This window comes from Triticum aestivum, chromosome 7D (genome assembly GCF_018294505.1).
Source record: "Triticum aestivum cultivar Chinese Spring chromosome 7D, IWGSC CS RefSeq v2.1, whole genome shotgun sequence".
NCBI classification, from domain to species: domain Eukaryota; kingdom Viridiplantae; phylum Streptophyta; class Magnoliopsida; order Poales; family Poaceae; genus Triticum; species Triticum aestivum.
This window is the reverse complement of record NC_057814.1, coordinates 234,778,771-234,795,246: the sequence shown is the minus strand read 5'-3', so window position 1 is coordinate 234,795,246 and position 16,476 is coordinate 234,778,771. Positions and strand designations below refer to the sequence as shown.

The following is a 16,476-nucleotide window of genomic DNA, read 5'->3' as shown; positions in this document are numbered from 1 at the left end:
TTTTTTCCGACCATGAAGACCTATGTGATAACTTCATCAATCTTAAAATAATATTTTGTGTCGGCTCAGTTTTTTGAAGATGCTCATGTAGACAAAATAGGGGATGAATGTATGTGTACCATAGTGGTACGGCTTTTTTACACAAAAACAAGAAATGATTTTATCCGCAGCCCAAAGGCTGCGCAGGTTACCTTAACTACTACCGCCCGGAGCAAAGAAAAGAATCCTTCGCTTTACCCCCCACGTGGGGTACCCCTGCGCTCGTGAAGAATCTTGGCCGGTTTGTTACAGCTTATCCGCATCCCCGTCCGTCGGCTGCGCGACGGACGGCCCAGATCTCGTCCGTGGAAAGCGCCGCAGGCCCCAACCGCACGTAAACGACCGGAAAGTCTCTTGTCCCTCCGCGCCCCCGGGGCCCCCCGCGCCGCGCGTTTAACGCGCCACCGTTAATTTATCGCTGACGCGTGGGCCCGGATGCCGTGGGCCCTGACAGCGCGGGGTGAGTAAGAGCAGAGTGGAGTTAGCGAAAGCAGCACAAGAGGGAGACCCGGACGCGACCAGTCACGCGACCCACGCTACTGGTTACTCTTCGCCGCCGCCGCCATTGCCGAGCACGGGAGCGCCGAGACCCACACTGCTCGCTTCGCCATGGACAGCGGCGGCAACAGGAGCGGCACTGCCGGTGAGCCAGGCGCATTGTGGCGCCCCTTGCTCTCTCCTTTTCTCCTGGCTCGTCGTGTGATGTAACCGCGGCGGTTCCCGTGTGTGTGTGTGTGCAGGGGGAGGGGACGGCGCGTGCAGCGGCGGCCACCTGTGCCACCTGTGCGGGTACAAGTACGCGAGCGCGCACCCCAGCGCCAAGCAGCGGCGCGCGCACCGCAAGAACTGCGGCGTTGGCGGCGGCGGCGGCGGCAAGTCGCCGCCCACCGCCGCCGCCGCCAGTGCGGAGGTGGAGGAAGAGCGCCAAGGCAAGAAGTTGGTGCTAGGTACCGCGCGGTTCCTTTCCCGCTCTTTTTCCGGCCAGTTGCTTGCGTCTGCGGTGTTCTTGCGCTGATGCGTTTGCGTGTCCTCGACCCAGGTGAGGATGTCGGAGGAGAGGGAAATGGGGCGCCTGCTTCGGATTCTGGCGGCGTTTTGCCCGGATCTGCGGAGGATGTTGGGAATGCAGTAGATGACGACGACACTGGAGGTTTGCTCCAATTATTCCTCCCCGAATATTCCCCCTTCTTTGTTTTATTTGCCAAAAATCTATGTCAAATGATTTGGTTGGGGTTCGTCAGGTGGAAATTGCTACTATACTTCTTTTTTTCCCTCCCATTTATCAGTTTGCCTATGCAGAGAAGAACTTCCATGATTGAGTGAAATCGTACTGATGTTCCAGGCTGGAATACTAGTACAGCGGTTCCTGTCTTCTCGATTAGCGGTGTAATGTTCAGATTGTGTGTACTTCGTTGTCAACTTCGGGGTTAGGATAATATTCTTCGGGGTAATGATGATCTGGAAATCCCATACTGTGTGTACATGCCAAAGTTCGGTAGAATAATGCGGCTCAGTAAATTAGTGAGGCCGGCAGCTTGTTGTTCCTTAGTACTAGGGCTCTTGTGAAATTGTCAACATCTTGTGCTGGCAGCATATAACATCACTGCCAGAAAGTCCAGGGCAATTTAATTATTCACCGTGCCATATGCGTACACATTCTTCAATGCTCTTCTCACCGCTGTTGTATTTTTGTGATGCGTTACAACTGTAATTAATTTATTCTGTGGATTTCTTTTGCAGTGCACTCTTCTCCTAATACTGCCGGAGTTCACGTCATTATCAATGATGTCACTTCTGAAGGGCCTCCTAAGGCTAATGGGACTGACGTTCAAACTGAAGTTGATCTGCGGCTGCCTGAAAGCGCACCGCATTTTCAAGATTTGTATCCGTCTGAATCACATTGTAGTGGTGATCAGCATCAGGATGCTGAATCACATTGTAGTGGTGATCAGCATCAGGATGCCTCCGCTTCCCATTGTCAGCCAGAGCCTGAAGATGGTGCAAGATTCAGTCCAGACTTCTCTGCAGATGAAACAAGCAAGTCAAATGCCTCCGCTTCCCATTGTCAGCCAGAGCCTGAAGATGGTGCAAGATTCAGTCCAGACTTCTCTGCAGATGAAACAAGCAAGTCAAATGCTGTGTCCCTGGCATCAGATGCTGCTTCAGGTGAATTTTCTGCACAAACAATTGCTACAGCTGGTAGCCCTGATGGTATTGCCGTTACTGAAAATGATTGTATGATCAACACCATTGAAGAAGACAAAACTAGTGAGGGCAAGTCGGTAAAAGGTAATGAGATTGATTCGTCCTATCAAGAGAAGCTGCAAAGCAAAATTGTTGAGGGGCATAGTCCTACTGCAGTGGAGGAAGATCTATATGTCAACGACTTAGGTGTGGTTCCCGGAGAGCAAAACCCCAGTGAAGACACTGAATCCAAGGACGAAAGCGGGGTTATCGAACCTAACCCAGTTGAGCAAGTTTGTACCATCAAGGAACCTGTCGATGTACTTGGGAATAAGGAGCCTTCAACTGATAATAATGTCCACACAGATGATACCAGTAGTGATGATTTATCTCAACTTGCTTCTGGTGGTTGTCATTTGGAGGCAGCAGATGTTGTCGAAACACAGCAGCAAATTGATTCTACTTCTGTGGTAGCATATCAGCTGACAAATTCCAAACAGACATGCCTTGAAGAAGGGTCAAGCTATCCTGGTGCAGGTGAGACTTTTGATTTTTTGTGCTGATGATCCTGTACTCTGTATTTCGTACTACTTCTGTTGTTCGGTTGCAAAAGTTTTTGTAAGTGGTAAAGTCTAATTTTGGGCTTTTGGTTAGGTTGTGCTGTCATAATTCATATTTGTGCATTATGCTCATAGTAACCAACATGTGGTGAAAATGGTCCCTAATTCCTAAATATGGCATTGTTAGTCTTCTGGTTGTTTATCGAATCACAAAGATAATTTTATCTTATGCTTGAAATTTATGTATACAGCTCAAATAGAAGGCCTCGGTATTCAATCATGTAGCCCTATCTACAAGTTAGATAAAATTGGAATACCATCATTTTATTTTACAAGTAACAACATGTTCATAAATATCTCCCAACTATTTTATGTCCCTTATGATTATTGTTTATGAACTGACATTCAATGAGCATTCTGCAGATGAGGTTCTCCAAGCTGTATCAAGTGTAACAGAGTCTCCTGTGGATAGTCTAGTTGAGGAGGTCATATCAGCTGGCAGTGCTTCTGATGTTACAAAGAAAGATACCTCCGAGGTGACAACAGAAGATGACACACAGAATAATTCTAGCCATACAAGTAATGTCATTTCCATGCCATCTCAAATTGACCCAATAGAGCCTAGCTTAGACCCTACTCAGGAGATCAGTATGAGTAGCAAGCATGATGTTGATGAGAATAAACAAATTGAGAACGTAAGTGTGGACCTTACCTCCCGTGAGACTAACGATGTATGCAGTACGGATAACATTGAAGAGACTAAGCAGATTGAAGAAATTAGTGCAGAAGAGAGTACTCTGAAGACCAGCATATTACAGAGTGCAAGTAGTGTTGAGGAAAAAGAACAGATTGAAGAGGTGATAGCAGATCCTGCTTCTGACAATATGGATGTGATAAGCAGCAGAGACATAATTGTGCAAAAGGAACAGAGTGCTGTCCATGTGGGAACTGTTCATGAGATAAATGTGGTGGATATCCCAGCTATAGTTGAATTAGAGAAGCACGGTGAAGAAAGTACCGCAGACCTCCCAGCTATAGTTGAATTAGAGAAGCACGGTGAAGAAACTACCGCAGACCCTACTGCTCAGAAGGCAAACATTACAGATGAAGTTGAAGAAAAGAAGCAAGATGAAGAAATTACGCCAGATCCTGCTCCTCATGCTATCAATGTGACACACGAAGACAATATGCAGAATGAAGACAAGCCAGAGATCCCTAGTTCTCACGAAAATGTACTTGACGACACAGATATTGTTAAAGAAAAGGGTGAAGAAACTATGTCAGAGCCAACCTCTCACAACACTGATGCGGTAAGCATTGTTGATGCCATTCAAGGAAAGGAGAAAGAAGAGGTAACTCCAGAATCTACTCTTGATGTTAGCTTGGTCCACACCATTGACAATGTCAAAGGAAAGGAGAGTGAAGAGCCTACTTCAGGCCCTACATCCGTCAATGCCGGAGGCAATGCAGGTACTATCCTTGTCGCGGACTCTAGTTCTCACATGAACAGCACGCCACAGGGCACAAATGATGCCAAAGAAGAGGACCGGGATGAAAAGGCTGCTGCGGACCATGCTCGGACCGATGGTGTTGAAGAAAAGAAGCAGAAGGAAGAGACTGCCGCAGAGACCAACACCAAGGATAGCGCAAATGACCATCTGAATGAAGAGATCACAGACAAGGAAATGACAATAGATTCAGATAAGAGCCATGTGTCCCTGAAGTCCCTTCTCTCCGAGAAAGGCATTGAATTTGAAGTTAAAGAAAAGAAGGCGAGCACCAAGGACCGAATGCTGTCGTTCAGGCGCAGATCGTCGAAGGACAACCCTTCGCCTACCAAGCCAGGTTCTGAGCAGCAAGACTGGAACTCTCCGGCCAGGCTACCGGTGGAGAAGTCGCCGAAAGGGAAGAAGCAGCAGTGGATGCCGTTTATTTGCTGCCACTCCATGAACTGACCGTGCTGAGGGTCTTTCTGGAGATCATACTAGTGTGTCGGTGTGGTTAGGCTTGTCCAGATTTGTAAATGGTCATTCCGGTTTGCTCTGTCGTGTGTTCGCACCGATGATGTCTCAGACTTCAGTTTGTCCCATCATCACTTTTTTGTTTGGAGTTGCTCGTTTATTTGATTCGAGTAGTCCTGTACTTTGTTGATTTCTTCTTCTTAACACTAAATTTCTACTTGCTCAATGGATTCGAGTCCCAATGGTTCCCCAACAGGCCTCGATTCACGACACAGTCACTGATCCAGTCCCTTGTTCATCATGAACTGTTGTGATCTCTTGTTAGGTTCAGAACTGGAGCTTGCTTATGTGATGTCGAATCGTGTAATTGTTTGGTTGGCAGCTTAGTGGTGTCCTAACGTCTGAGTAGCTGTACTAGAGTTCTAATTTTAATCCATTCCTCGTAAGCAAAAAGAGGCTCTTTATGCATCCAACACCGGCATCACTTGTGCCCTCAATGAGGTAAAAAAATCAGGATTTTTCTCTTTTCTCTATATCTATATACTACTTAAAAAGAATATAAGGTTCCCGTTTCACCTCTCTTTCGTCCAACCTTCCTTATATACGTTCCACTCTTTCCTTCTCCTCGTTGATTTTTTCCTTCATCTCTGATTTTCCTCCCATCCATATTCTCCCTAAATTAGAATCAATTGTCTCATGTTTTATTAACTTAACAAAATAAAAAACATATTTTGTTTGGTAAGTCATTAAATTCTTACCAAATAAGTGCTTAGCAACAAAATGACAGGTAAATCATGGGGATTGCATACAAAAACTTGCTAAGATTTTAGCGCATCAATATGATAATGAACGTGCAGTCACGGGCCAATCACTAGGATGTTTATACTCCCGTTGCAATGTACGGGCAATTGTTTAGTTGAGGTAAAAAAAATCAAGAGTTGGCCAGTTGATGTACATTTATCAGAGAAGGAGCATCTGCATGTAAGCCTATCAGGCATCTCTACAGAAGTACTCCTTCCGTTCTAAAATAGATGACCCAACTTTATACTGACTAACGTTGGTACAAAATTGAGTCATCTATTTGGGGAGTAGCACGGGGGAGTAGCATTGTTTTATCTGACTGATGACTAATTAAACTAAAGAACCATTGTGTCAGCAGTAGTGATGACTGATGACTAATTAAACTAAAGAACCATTGTGTCAGCAGTAGTGACATCTATCTGTCTGTCTATCATCCATCTAATCTCAATTGTTGTCTGTAGAATGTCCAACCATTCCAGTGAAATTGTACCAGTACATTTCTTTAGTGTGCTAGCTCAATTTGGTGTGCTGGAGTTCTGCATTCTGCACCTTATTGCTTCTCACCATCCCTGGTACTCCTGCATCATTTATTTGGTCAGCCTGCTCGCTCTTGACTATGACTCTATAAGCATTCACCAAGGCTATTTTGTTGCTTTGCATAATTTAGTTATACCTTCCTTGCAAATGACTATTCTACTCCTGACTGCTATCTCAATATAGGAAAACCCCTGCGTAACAAACAATTGTTTTACTTGTGTGGTTCCCCAATCGCAAGTGTAAGTGGCGAAATACTTTGCAGAAGGAGCGTCGACACACTTCAGATTAACTCTGAAATTAGACGTTCGAACGAATGAGCAGCCAACCTTGCATAGGGGCGCACTAGTAAAGCACACAACACAGATTCTTAAGGCAGGACCATCTATTTCCCGGAAAGCACACACTATAATATGCAAAGGTCTAAACATGCATTGTTCTTGACAAGAAAAAAATATCGCCTGGCAATCTCAAAACTGAAATTTCTCTAGTTTATAGCAACTCCAAGCACATGTGTGATCTAACCAGCCCATAGAGCTGAGCAGACAAGCTGACCCTTCCTTGAGCGCACTCCGGGACTCCTATCCTTCCTTTGGGTACTGCTCCAGTTCAAGCTTTCTGTGATTGGGGAAACCTATTAGATATCTGCTGCGTGGACTCAAAATTGAACAGTGAGAGATGCAGATGTGCTTACGCTTTCTTCTGCTGAAGGCTTGGTCATCTTAGAGAACATATTGCTGTAGAATTTGGCATCCTTCTTGTTGATTTCCTTGATCTTTTCCTTCAGAGTCTTGTATGTCAACTTCACATCCCTATCAGAAGCAGCGACTTCGTCAAAAATCAAATTGACACGGTGTAACCTTGTCAGTATCAGATTGTGGTTCCCGCAAAAAAAGAATGAGGTTTAGATAATAGACCCTTCTGTGGAACTTGCCTGTTTTCAGGATCAATTTCCAGTGCCTTCTTAATGTCGACCTCTGCTAACTCTAGGTCTGCAAGCTGAGTGTAAGCTTGGGCCCTTCTGTACAAAGCCTTGACATTTTGGCTGTCCAGTTCCAGAACCTGTCAAGAAAGCGAGACATGTTACCTTGGTTTGTTACGAATAGTAAATATACACTATTGCAGGATCAGTGATAAATATACCTTGGTGCAAAGCTTTTCGGCTTGCTTATAGTCTTTCAGCTTCAGCTTGCAGGCAGCATTGTTTAAGTTGCAGGTGATCTTCAGTTGCTTGGACTGCTTTTTCTCATCCTCACTGAACGAAGTGTCATAGTCAATGAACTTTGCAGCCTGGGAGTAAATGGATTTCAGATGGTCAATCAGGCACCATAGAGAAGCCGAGCAAAGATATGTGAGAAGACAGATGATATGTTTACAGATGTAAAACAAAAGGAAGACGTCAGACCTTCTCATAGCGCTTAGAAGCTCTGGCATATTTGCCCGATTTGAACAAGGCATTCCCCTCCTCTTTCTTGGTTCCAGCGGCCTCAATCTTCTCTGAGTTGTTCAAGTCCCATGACTCCTTATCCTATGTATGAAAAAGATGCTCATAATTTTGGCTGTAAACAGAATGTTGAATCAGAAGAATGCACAGGAACATTTCAAAGAGAAGCACACCTTTACAAATGATACAAGCTCCACTTCGTAAATCACAGTACTGTTAGGTGGAACGACAGCATCCTGCTTTGACTCCGTTGAGCCATAAGCGTATTCAGGGGGAATAGTGACAAGAGCAACCTCGCCCTTCTTCATATTTAGCACAGCACGATCAAGACCCTCAATAACAGCCTCTGAAAATAAAGTATAAACCAAAAGGAACAAACATATTATTCACGCATCACAGTATAACAGTGGAGTTCAATGGATTACTTAATGTGACCAAAACATGCATAAACAAAAGCAAAGAGAAAAGGTACCTTCATCAGTCTTAAATTCAAATGGCTCTTGTTCATCATGCCCCTTCTTCAAGAATACTGTGCCATCTTGAAGCTTTCCAGTTATTTTGACTGTCAATGACAAGATACGATTCAGTTATAACTTATTACAGAACAATCAATTCATACTCAAACAGCGGTGCCGTGTGTAGTTAAAACAATAACCATCATGGTTAAGCTTATATACCTGTAACAACTGCACCCTCATTGGGACGTTCATATCCCTCGCCCTCCTTGAGAACTTTTTTAAGGATCTTCTTATCATCCCCTATTTCTGTGACAGTCTTCCATGAAACCAGCTCAAGGTCAATAACAAGACCAGCATTTGGTGGCACAGCACCTCCCTCGCCAGCTGCTGGTCTACCCATCTCACCAAATCCATCTGCCATTGCAAAAGTTCAAAAACCTGCCCGAGAAAAGGGGGAAAATGCAAAGGAAGGTGGCGTCAAATAAGCTTACACTGTGGCTTGACCGTGAGGAGCACCTTCTCTCCTTTTTTCATGGTTTTAACAGCTTTGGCCAGTGCAGGGCAGAGGTGTCCTGAAACCAGATTCCAATTTGTTAGCAAGCAGTGCATTGAGCGCAACACTCTCAACAGGTTGCGCATGTGTAGAGAAGAGCGGAAGAGAGAGAGAGAGCATCACCATCTTTAACAGTAAATTCAACCCCCTCAGACTTGGACACAACAGTACCATCCTCGAGCCGAGCCTCATATTTCACTATACAATACAAGAAAGGTCAGTTACACAAATAAGGGGAATACATGCGATAGGAAGCTGTTTCAGTTAGCAAAGATTACCAAATACTTCATCAGGATCCTTTGGGTTCTCCCATTTATCTCCCTCCTTCAATATCTTCTTGAATATGCCACCATCTTTGCAAATGTCCCTGACACTGGTCCAAGAAAGCAGCTCAACATCGAACTGCAGCGTGGCATTGGCCGGAATAGTTGGAGGTGAACCAGATTCACCATAAGCCAATTCAGGAGGAATGGTGAAAAGAGCATTTTCCCCTTTCTTCATGGTCTTGATGCCTTGATCCCATCCCTTTATTACTTGACCTGGACATAAGTTGGCAACAAATTAGCAACTGAGTAACAAACATACACTAGAATGTGCAATCCCAAGTTCCCAACATCATGGAGCATATAGAAACAAACTTGCGGCAATTAACTTGTTATAATAAATGATGAGCATGACTAAACAAAGAACAAGATTACTCCCCATTGGCACTAAAATTTGCTGAACTAGCATTCAGTCGGTCATCAGCAACTTTTGTCAAGCAACTACAGTCCAGTATTTGTTCATGAATGGTGATGGCCTTGTGCACATTACTAAAGCTCAAATGCTCACGGGGAGTTGTTTAGCACACAAGCACACTAAAGGCCCCAAACAAACTTGCCTGTCAAATGAAGGATCGTTTAATAATTACCCAGTTTAATCAACTACAAGAAACCCCATAATTCTGTGTACCGCACCAGCCAAAGGTAAACATGTGCAGCACACTGTTCACAATCAAATCGTTTACAAGACCTTTCATCCAAAAACGAGAATACATGTATGTATAATAAAAATAAAGGGAGGAAGAAATGAACCTTGTCCCAGCTTGAACTTGAATGTGTCATCACGGTCACGGCTGGAGTCAAATTTTTTACCATCAAGGAGGGTGCCAGTGTAATGGACTGAAATATCAACACAATTGTACATCAGCCAAATATTACTTATCCAGATCCTCAGCCAACAGGATGAAGCAGTTTATACACTCCTATAAATACATAAATATAAATATACATTCAGATAAAACTCAGTTGGTGTTGATGGCGTTTCTGTCATCGGTCCTTTTTTACCATCCGATCTGCATCCAATGCATGTGAGGTAACTTCTGGTAATTTTGAAAAAGATCCCTGCCATTCTGCTACACATTTGCAGAAAACCCCTCAGTATCTCCAGATCAGCCCCATCCCTCCCCCACCTCGTCCAAAGAAGTAAGAGGAATAGATTTTGGTGAAACCTAACATACTTTTAGTGATATATACCAAAAATAGTATGTTTCTTTTTTCCAAGTTTGTGAACGTGTACCAGTCTATTTTGGATCCATCATAACGCACTGGCAATTTGCTAGTATACATAATCTGTTCAGGCGTGGAACAATAAGTAACACAGCAGCAACAGCAAAAATAATAAATTCCCCTAATGAGCACCTCCGTTAAAAAAAACTCTCGTCATCTCATTATTCAAGCGCTATCCGCCAACAAAAAAGTTAGTCATAAGTACACTTTCCACAGCAGGTCATAACCATGTGGTAGAGCTAGCAACAACGAACGATGCTTGAACACCTCAAGGATCGAACTAGCATAATGTCACATAAATGATTGGAACTTCAGACAATGTCACAGAAACGATTCAAACTTCACAGATGACAGCATGAGCGAAGCGGTCTGCAATTTACTACTGTACTTAGTTTCACCACTAACTACGCATCCCACAGTAAAACATCTTAGTAATTTCAAAAGTTCACAGACCATGTCACAAAAATGATTCGAACTTCACAGATGACAGCATGAGAGACGTCGTATGCAATTTTCTCCTAGTTTCACCACTAACTCCGCGTCCCACCAAAAGGCACCTCACTGATTCCAGAGGAGCGAACTGGCCTTTCACGCATCACAGCATCGATTCAAAATTGACACACTATACAGCGTGAGACAAGTTGTCTACTCGTACAAGTTTTTCTCCTAATTTGTCCACTAGCTCCGCACCACTCAACACTCCATCTTAATCCTAAAGCGGGACAAGGATTGGATCGAACTGCGACATGGCAACATCTGCGATTTGAGAGGAAAACTGTAGCAGTAGTAGTGCGGATACCTTCGACCTCGTCGCCGACCTCGGGGGTGTCCCACCCTTCGCCCTCCTTGAGCAGCTTCTTCTTAAGCCCCTGCTTCCCGATCTCCTTCTCCTCGCCCACCTTCATCCCCGGCCCTTCGGCGCCGCCGAAGTCACCCATCCCGTCCCCCATCATCAGGTCGTCGCCCGCGGGGATGTCGAAGTCGTCGTCCATGGCGTGGGATGGGTGGGATCTGAGGTTTGTGTCTTGGGGGAGGCGGAAGGGAGCTCGCTAGGGTTTGGACTTCGGAAGGTTCGAGAGCGAGAGAAAGAGAGAGCACGAGGGGGTGATGATGAGGGTCAGGGTTTAAAGAAGAGAACCAAATTGGGCTTCTAGAGTGTTCCGGGGGAAATTAGAAATGGAAAGTGAACGGCAGCGGCTGCTTCCAGATTTGGTGGGTAGCATCGTAAATTCGGAATCCTCCCTTTTGAGTGTGATCACGTAGTTACGTTTCATCAAATTCAAATCCCCACGCAAAGGCCATGCGTTTAAAGCTTGTCTTTCGCAGCCTCTCCATATTGTAGGATTTTCTATGAAGTTTGGAGAAATTTTAATTCAAAGGACCTTTTAGAAAGACCTTTGGGTTATAAGATTTATCAGATTCATAAATACTTTATATGCCCTCTTTCCATAATATGAGCTCAAATATCTTTTTTTTAACATAACAAGTTTTTTATTTCATTAGCAACACTTTACATAGAGGAGTGTGAATGTGCTCACACTTGACATGGAAATAACATCCTACCAAGGTAAAGACCTGTGTCTGAAGAAAGACACCTAACAGTGAGAGGCATATTCTGAATTTTGAGAGCTAGTTTTGCCTGATGGTGAGGCCTAATATTATAGTGCCTATTGACATGATTGGTCCTGCTGGAATGGAAAGCTGGGGACGACCGAATGGCCGCAAGGGTGGGCCTAATGCTCCAATGGCCTGCATCCTTGAAGATGGGTGTCGCCTTTGTCGCTGATGCCGAGACAAAACTATCCGTGTAGAAATATGGTTCTTGTAAATGAAGTGCTTCAGCTAGCATGGTAGCAGGATGCAATCCAAATGCTTCAGCCTGGAGGGGAGTCGATGCTGGTGGAGACAAAGCAGAGACATGCAGTTGTTGGCAATGTTGATTGCCTCCAGTTTGGGTGATGACGCCAATGCCCACTGGAGATGATTGGACATTTCCTTCATTTTTTCAAGCAGCATCATAAAAGATGGCATTACCCGCAAGCAGAAAAATATCCCGTTGTGGCACTACCTGTTGGTCTACCGAGCGAGTGGAGCGATGTTCGTGAGGAGTCAAAAACATATCTTCAAGCTTTGAGTCCTGCATGATTGCATTAGCTACAGAGAACACATGTGATGGTTTGCACAATTTTCTACCAAATAAAGCATCATTTCTTGCCTTCCAAATAGACCACAAAAAAGTGTATAAACTAGTGACTTTGATATGGGGATGAGCCGAAGTGAGCAAAGGCTAAATTATTTGAGGAGTTGAATGATGATTTGCTGCAATGACCTCTGTTCTAATGAACCAAGGAGAGGAGAACCATGCAGCTTTAGAGAAATGGCATAGAAAAAACATGTGCATTTCATCTTCTAAAGTAGCACATCTAACACATTCTTCTACAATATGTTAGGAGAACTTACTTGCCCTTTTACCAGTGGGAAGAGCTCGGTGAAGAAGCCTCCAAGCAAAAGTTTGAACTCTTGGCACCATTTGTTTTCCTTGCCATACCTGACTAAGAAGAGCAACAATCTTCCGGGGAACTATTTTTGGTCCCTGGTTAGCCGGTAGAGCAAGATTATTGAAACAATGTTTGCAAGCACTTTTTGAAGAGCAAGCACGTGCAGGTGCTAGTTTCCAAACAAGGACATCCTGCCCCGAAGAACTAATAATTGGAGTTTGTAGAACAACATTGGCAGTATGTGAAGTGAACAAAGAGTTGATTAAATCCACGTTCCAAGTTTTCTGGTTCAGAATCCAAAGGTCCTTAACTGTAGCAGGATAAACAAAAAGAGATTGTTGAATAATCAAATTATCATAAATACTTTGCCATTGAGAGAACCAAGGGGAACTCCAAATGGAACTATTGCCGTCAACAATTTGGTAAAATGAGGCCGAAATCAGAAGAGGTCTCACCTTGAGAATTGGTATCCAAAAAGCAGATTTTGGAATATTTGGCTTAGCTCTCCAAATGGACGTGTCATTGTGGTACGTCGCCTTGAGGATGAGGGCAAGATGACTTTGGGGTTCCTTTGCTAACCTCCAAGCCGCCAAAAGTATTAGTCCTTGATTAATAGCCTGCAAATTTCTAACTCCCAAGCCATCAATTTGTTTTTTATACAAACATCAGCCCAAGCTCTAAGACAAAGACTTCTTGCAACTTGATCTTCCTTCACAACCGTCCACCAAAAGTTTCTTATAATGGTCATGAGTTCGCTATAAACTTTTTTGAAAAGAGGACATTGGACATATAGTAGATAGGGATAGATGAGAAAACAGATTTGAAAAGTGTTAGTCTAGCAGCATGTGAAAGCATGTTGGCTTTGTAAGCACTTAACCTAGATTTGAATTTATCATAAACAAAATTGTAAGTTGCAGATCTGTCTTTTGCAGGAAGGATGAGAGGATGGCCCAAATGAATGGTGTTATAGTCAATATCTGAGACCGTGAGATTCTCTTGATATCTTGCTTGACCTGCATATCAACCTTTTACTAAACATAACACCAGATTTGCTTCAGTTCGGGAGCTGTCCCGAGCCTTGGCAACGTTGATGTAATATTTGAGATATGGCACCTACTTCATGCATGTCAGCTTTGCCACAAACAAGCAGATCATCCGCAAACATCAAAGAATGAATTGGAGGGCAATTCAGACCAAGAGAGATACTTGACAAGTGATTGGACTATAGAGCATCCTGAAGCGACAAAGAGAGTTCATTTATTGCAAAGACAAAAAGAGTTGGGGACAAGGGGCATCCCTGCCTAATGCCTATGCTACTTTTAAAGCGAGCAAAAGATTGGCCATTAATGATAATCGAGAAAGTCGACGAAGAGATACATGCATGGACAAGGTTTATGAAATGGTGATGAAGACCCTTATGAGCAAGAGCCGAAGCAATGAAATGCCACTCAATTCTATAAAAAGCTTTGGCTAATCGATTTTGAGCATGAAATCCAGGCCATCCCATGAAGCAAGAGAGAACGAGTGAGCAATTTCCTGAGCAATAATAATGATATTGTTGCTAATGTGTCTTCCCTCGATGAATGCTTGTTGGGAAGGATGAATATAATCAGGCAAGTGCTCTTTCAATCTATTAGCTAAGGATTTTGCAATTATTCTATAAAAGACATTACAAAGACTGATGGGTCTAAAGTCTGATGGCAAATGGCAAACCAGCTTCGTAGGAATGAGAGCAATATTGGTGTCAGTAAGGCTAGGAGGGAGGATACATGTGATGTAGAGGTTTTTAACTAGGTTAGTTACATCGTCTCCAATCCAACTCCAGGCCAAGGTATAGAGCGCTACATTGAACCCATCATGGCTTGGAGATGCATATTTCTTCATAGTCTTGAGGATCTCCCAAATTTCCTGCTTGTCCGGAATAGAATTGCTAAAATCATGCGCATCGTGTGGACAAGAAAGTGCTCAAGAATGTCCAGCCACTGTTAGAACTTGAAGAGCGGAAAATTGTTTTAAAGTAATGAACAAACTCATGATCAATATCATTCGGGTCAACAAGACTGTTGCCACGCACATCTTTAATTGAAACGATTCGGTTACGTCGATTATGTTTGAGTACCGCATTTTGAAAAAATGAGGTGTTCCTGTCTCTGCGCACTTCCCAATGCTTCTTAGCTCGCTGCCTATGAAATTTCGTGACCTTGGTCATATTTTATTCATATTGAGCAACAAGTTTTACCTCCAAGCAACGGTCTTGGTCTTGAATCGGTTTCGTTTGGATCGAATTTATTTGATCTTGAAGTGTAGCTAGCTATTGCTGGATTGGTTTTTTATTTTTGCACCATTTCTTAAGAGTACCTGCAAGGTTAGTTGTCCTAGACCAGAAATATTGATTAATAGAGGAGCACCAAGTAGATTTTGCGACATTTTGGAAGTCTTCTTCCATGGTCTGCCAGTTTTCAAATTTAAAACTGAGCTTCGGCCTAAGAAATTGAGACTCAGTGGAAACAAGAATGGGCGCATGATCACTAAGAATAATTGGAAGATTAAAAACATTTGTATTAGGAACACATCACACCATTTGACATTTGCAAGACAGCGGTCAAGCCTTTCAAACACAGGGGCTGAAGAGAAACGCTTGTTCGTCCAAGTATAGTCAGGCCCACTAAAACCAAGATCAAAGAGACCACATTGTTTAACGTAGCCATTAAAGGTACGCATCCGATAGTGATAAACATTGGTGGAGGTGGTATCCCCATCACACATGATGTTGTTTAAATCACCTAAGCAGACAACGGGCTTGCCAAGATTATCATGCAGAAAAGTGGAAATATGTTCCCAAATCATCTTGGTGTGACGATGATGAGGATCACTGTCGGTGTCAAAATCGGCGGATCTCGGGTAGGGGTTCCCGAACTGTGCGTCTAGGGTCGATGGTAACAGGAGACGGGGGACACGATGTTTACCCAGGTCCGGGCCCTCTTGATGGAGGTAATACCCTACTTCCTGCTTGATTGATCTTGATGAATATGAGGATTACAAGAGTTGATCTACCACGAGATCGTAATGGCTAAACCCTAATGTCTAGCATGTATGATTGTGATTCTGCCCTACGGACTAAACCCTCTGGTTTATATATACACCGGAGGGGCCTAGGGCTGTACAGAGTCGGTTTACAGAGGAAGGAATCTTCATATCCGAACGCCAAGCTTGCCACCCATGCAAAGGAGAGTCCCATCCGGACACGGGAGGAAGTCTTCTATCTTGTATCTTCATGGCCCATCAGTCCGGCCCACGTCACACAGGCCAGACGCCCGAGGACCCCTTAATCCAGGACTCCCTCAGTAGCCCCCCGAACCAAGCTTCAATGACGATGTGTCCGGCGCGTAGATTGTCTTCGGCATTGCAAGGCGGGTTCCTCCTCCGAATACTCCAAAGCGTCTGATCCGAAGAGTTGTACTCGGCTTTCCATTTAATGTCGTACCCCTTGGCTTATGCGCCTCTATTGCTTTGGCTTCCACGTGTCGAGCGAACACGAAAGGTCAGAGTATTTTTGCACATAACACCCTGACCATGTAAGAAAGGTGTATATTTAAGTGGATTGGATCTCAGATGCCATCTCACACCAGGCGGAAAATCCTCCGAGCTTGCTAGGAGAAACCATTCCAACATGGCTAGCGTTCCCAGTTCTTCCTCCCGCCCCCACGGCTCCGAAAAAGGCGATTGGGAGAAATGTTCAGTATCCCATGACCAGCTGAGTAAGCTTCAAACGCAGGGATTCCTTCCCCCCGCGGATCTAGTCCCTGTCCGGGCAGGATTAACCACTTTCACGGGCGAAGCCCTGGCAGAAAATTTCCCTAACCCAACCAGGGGGAGCGAGTGTGCTTCATATCCTTC

General features: G+C 44.1%; 2 protein-coding genes across 2 annotated transcripts; one reads left to right on the top strand and one right to left on the bottom strand.

Moving 5' to 3' along the window:
- Positions 1 to 525: 525 nt before the first annotated feature.
- LOC123165656 (uncharacterized) lies at positions 526 to 4,970 on the top strand. The gene is made up of 5 exons (XM_044583348.1): positions 526 to 682; positions 780 to 986; positions 1,079 to 1,189; positions 1,780 to 2,760; positions 3,207 to 4,970. Exons 1-5 carry the CDS (start codon positions 649 to 651, stop codon positions 4,736 to 4,738), a joined length of 2,865 nt encoding a protein of 954 aa, XP_044439283.1. The 5' UTR covers positions 526 to 648; the 3' UTR covers positions 4,739 to 4,970.
- A 1,474-nt stretch (positions 4,971 to 6,444) lies between these two features.
- Positions 6,445 to 11,200, bottom strand: LOC123165657 (70 kDa peptidyl-prolyl isomerase-like). The gene is made up of 13 exons (XM_044583349.1): positions 10,881 to 11,200; positions 9,608 to 9,694; positions 8,813 to 9,073; positions 8,658 to 8,732; positions 8,473 to 8,553; positions 8,201 to 8,395; positions 7,996 to 8,085; positions 7,697 to 7,869; positions 7,485 to 7,607; positions 7,223 to 7,369; positions 7,014 to 7,141; positions 6,774 to 6,891; positions 6,445 to 6,697 (listed from the first exon to the last, which is right to left on the bottom strand). The coding sequence occupies exons 1-13, from the start codon at positions 11,071 to 11,073 to the stop codon at positions 6,689 to 6,691; spliced, it is 1,680 nt and encodes a 559-aa protein (XP_044439284.1). The 5' UTR covers positions 11,074 to 11,200; the 3' UTR covers positions 6,445 to 6,688.
- Between the last annotated feature and the right edge of the window lie 5,276 nt (positions 11,201 to 16,476).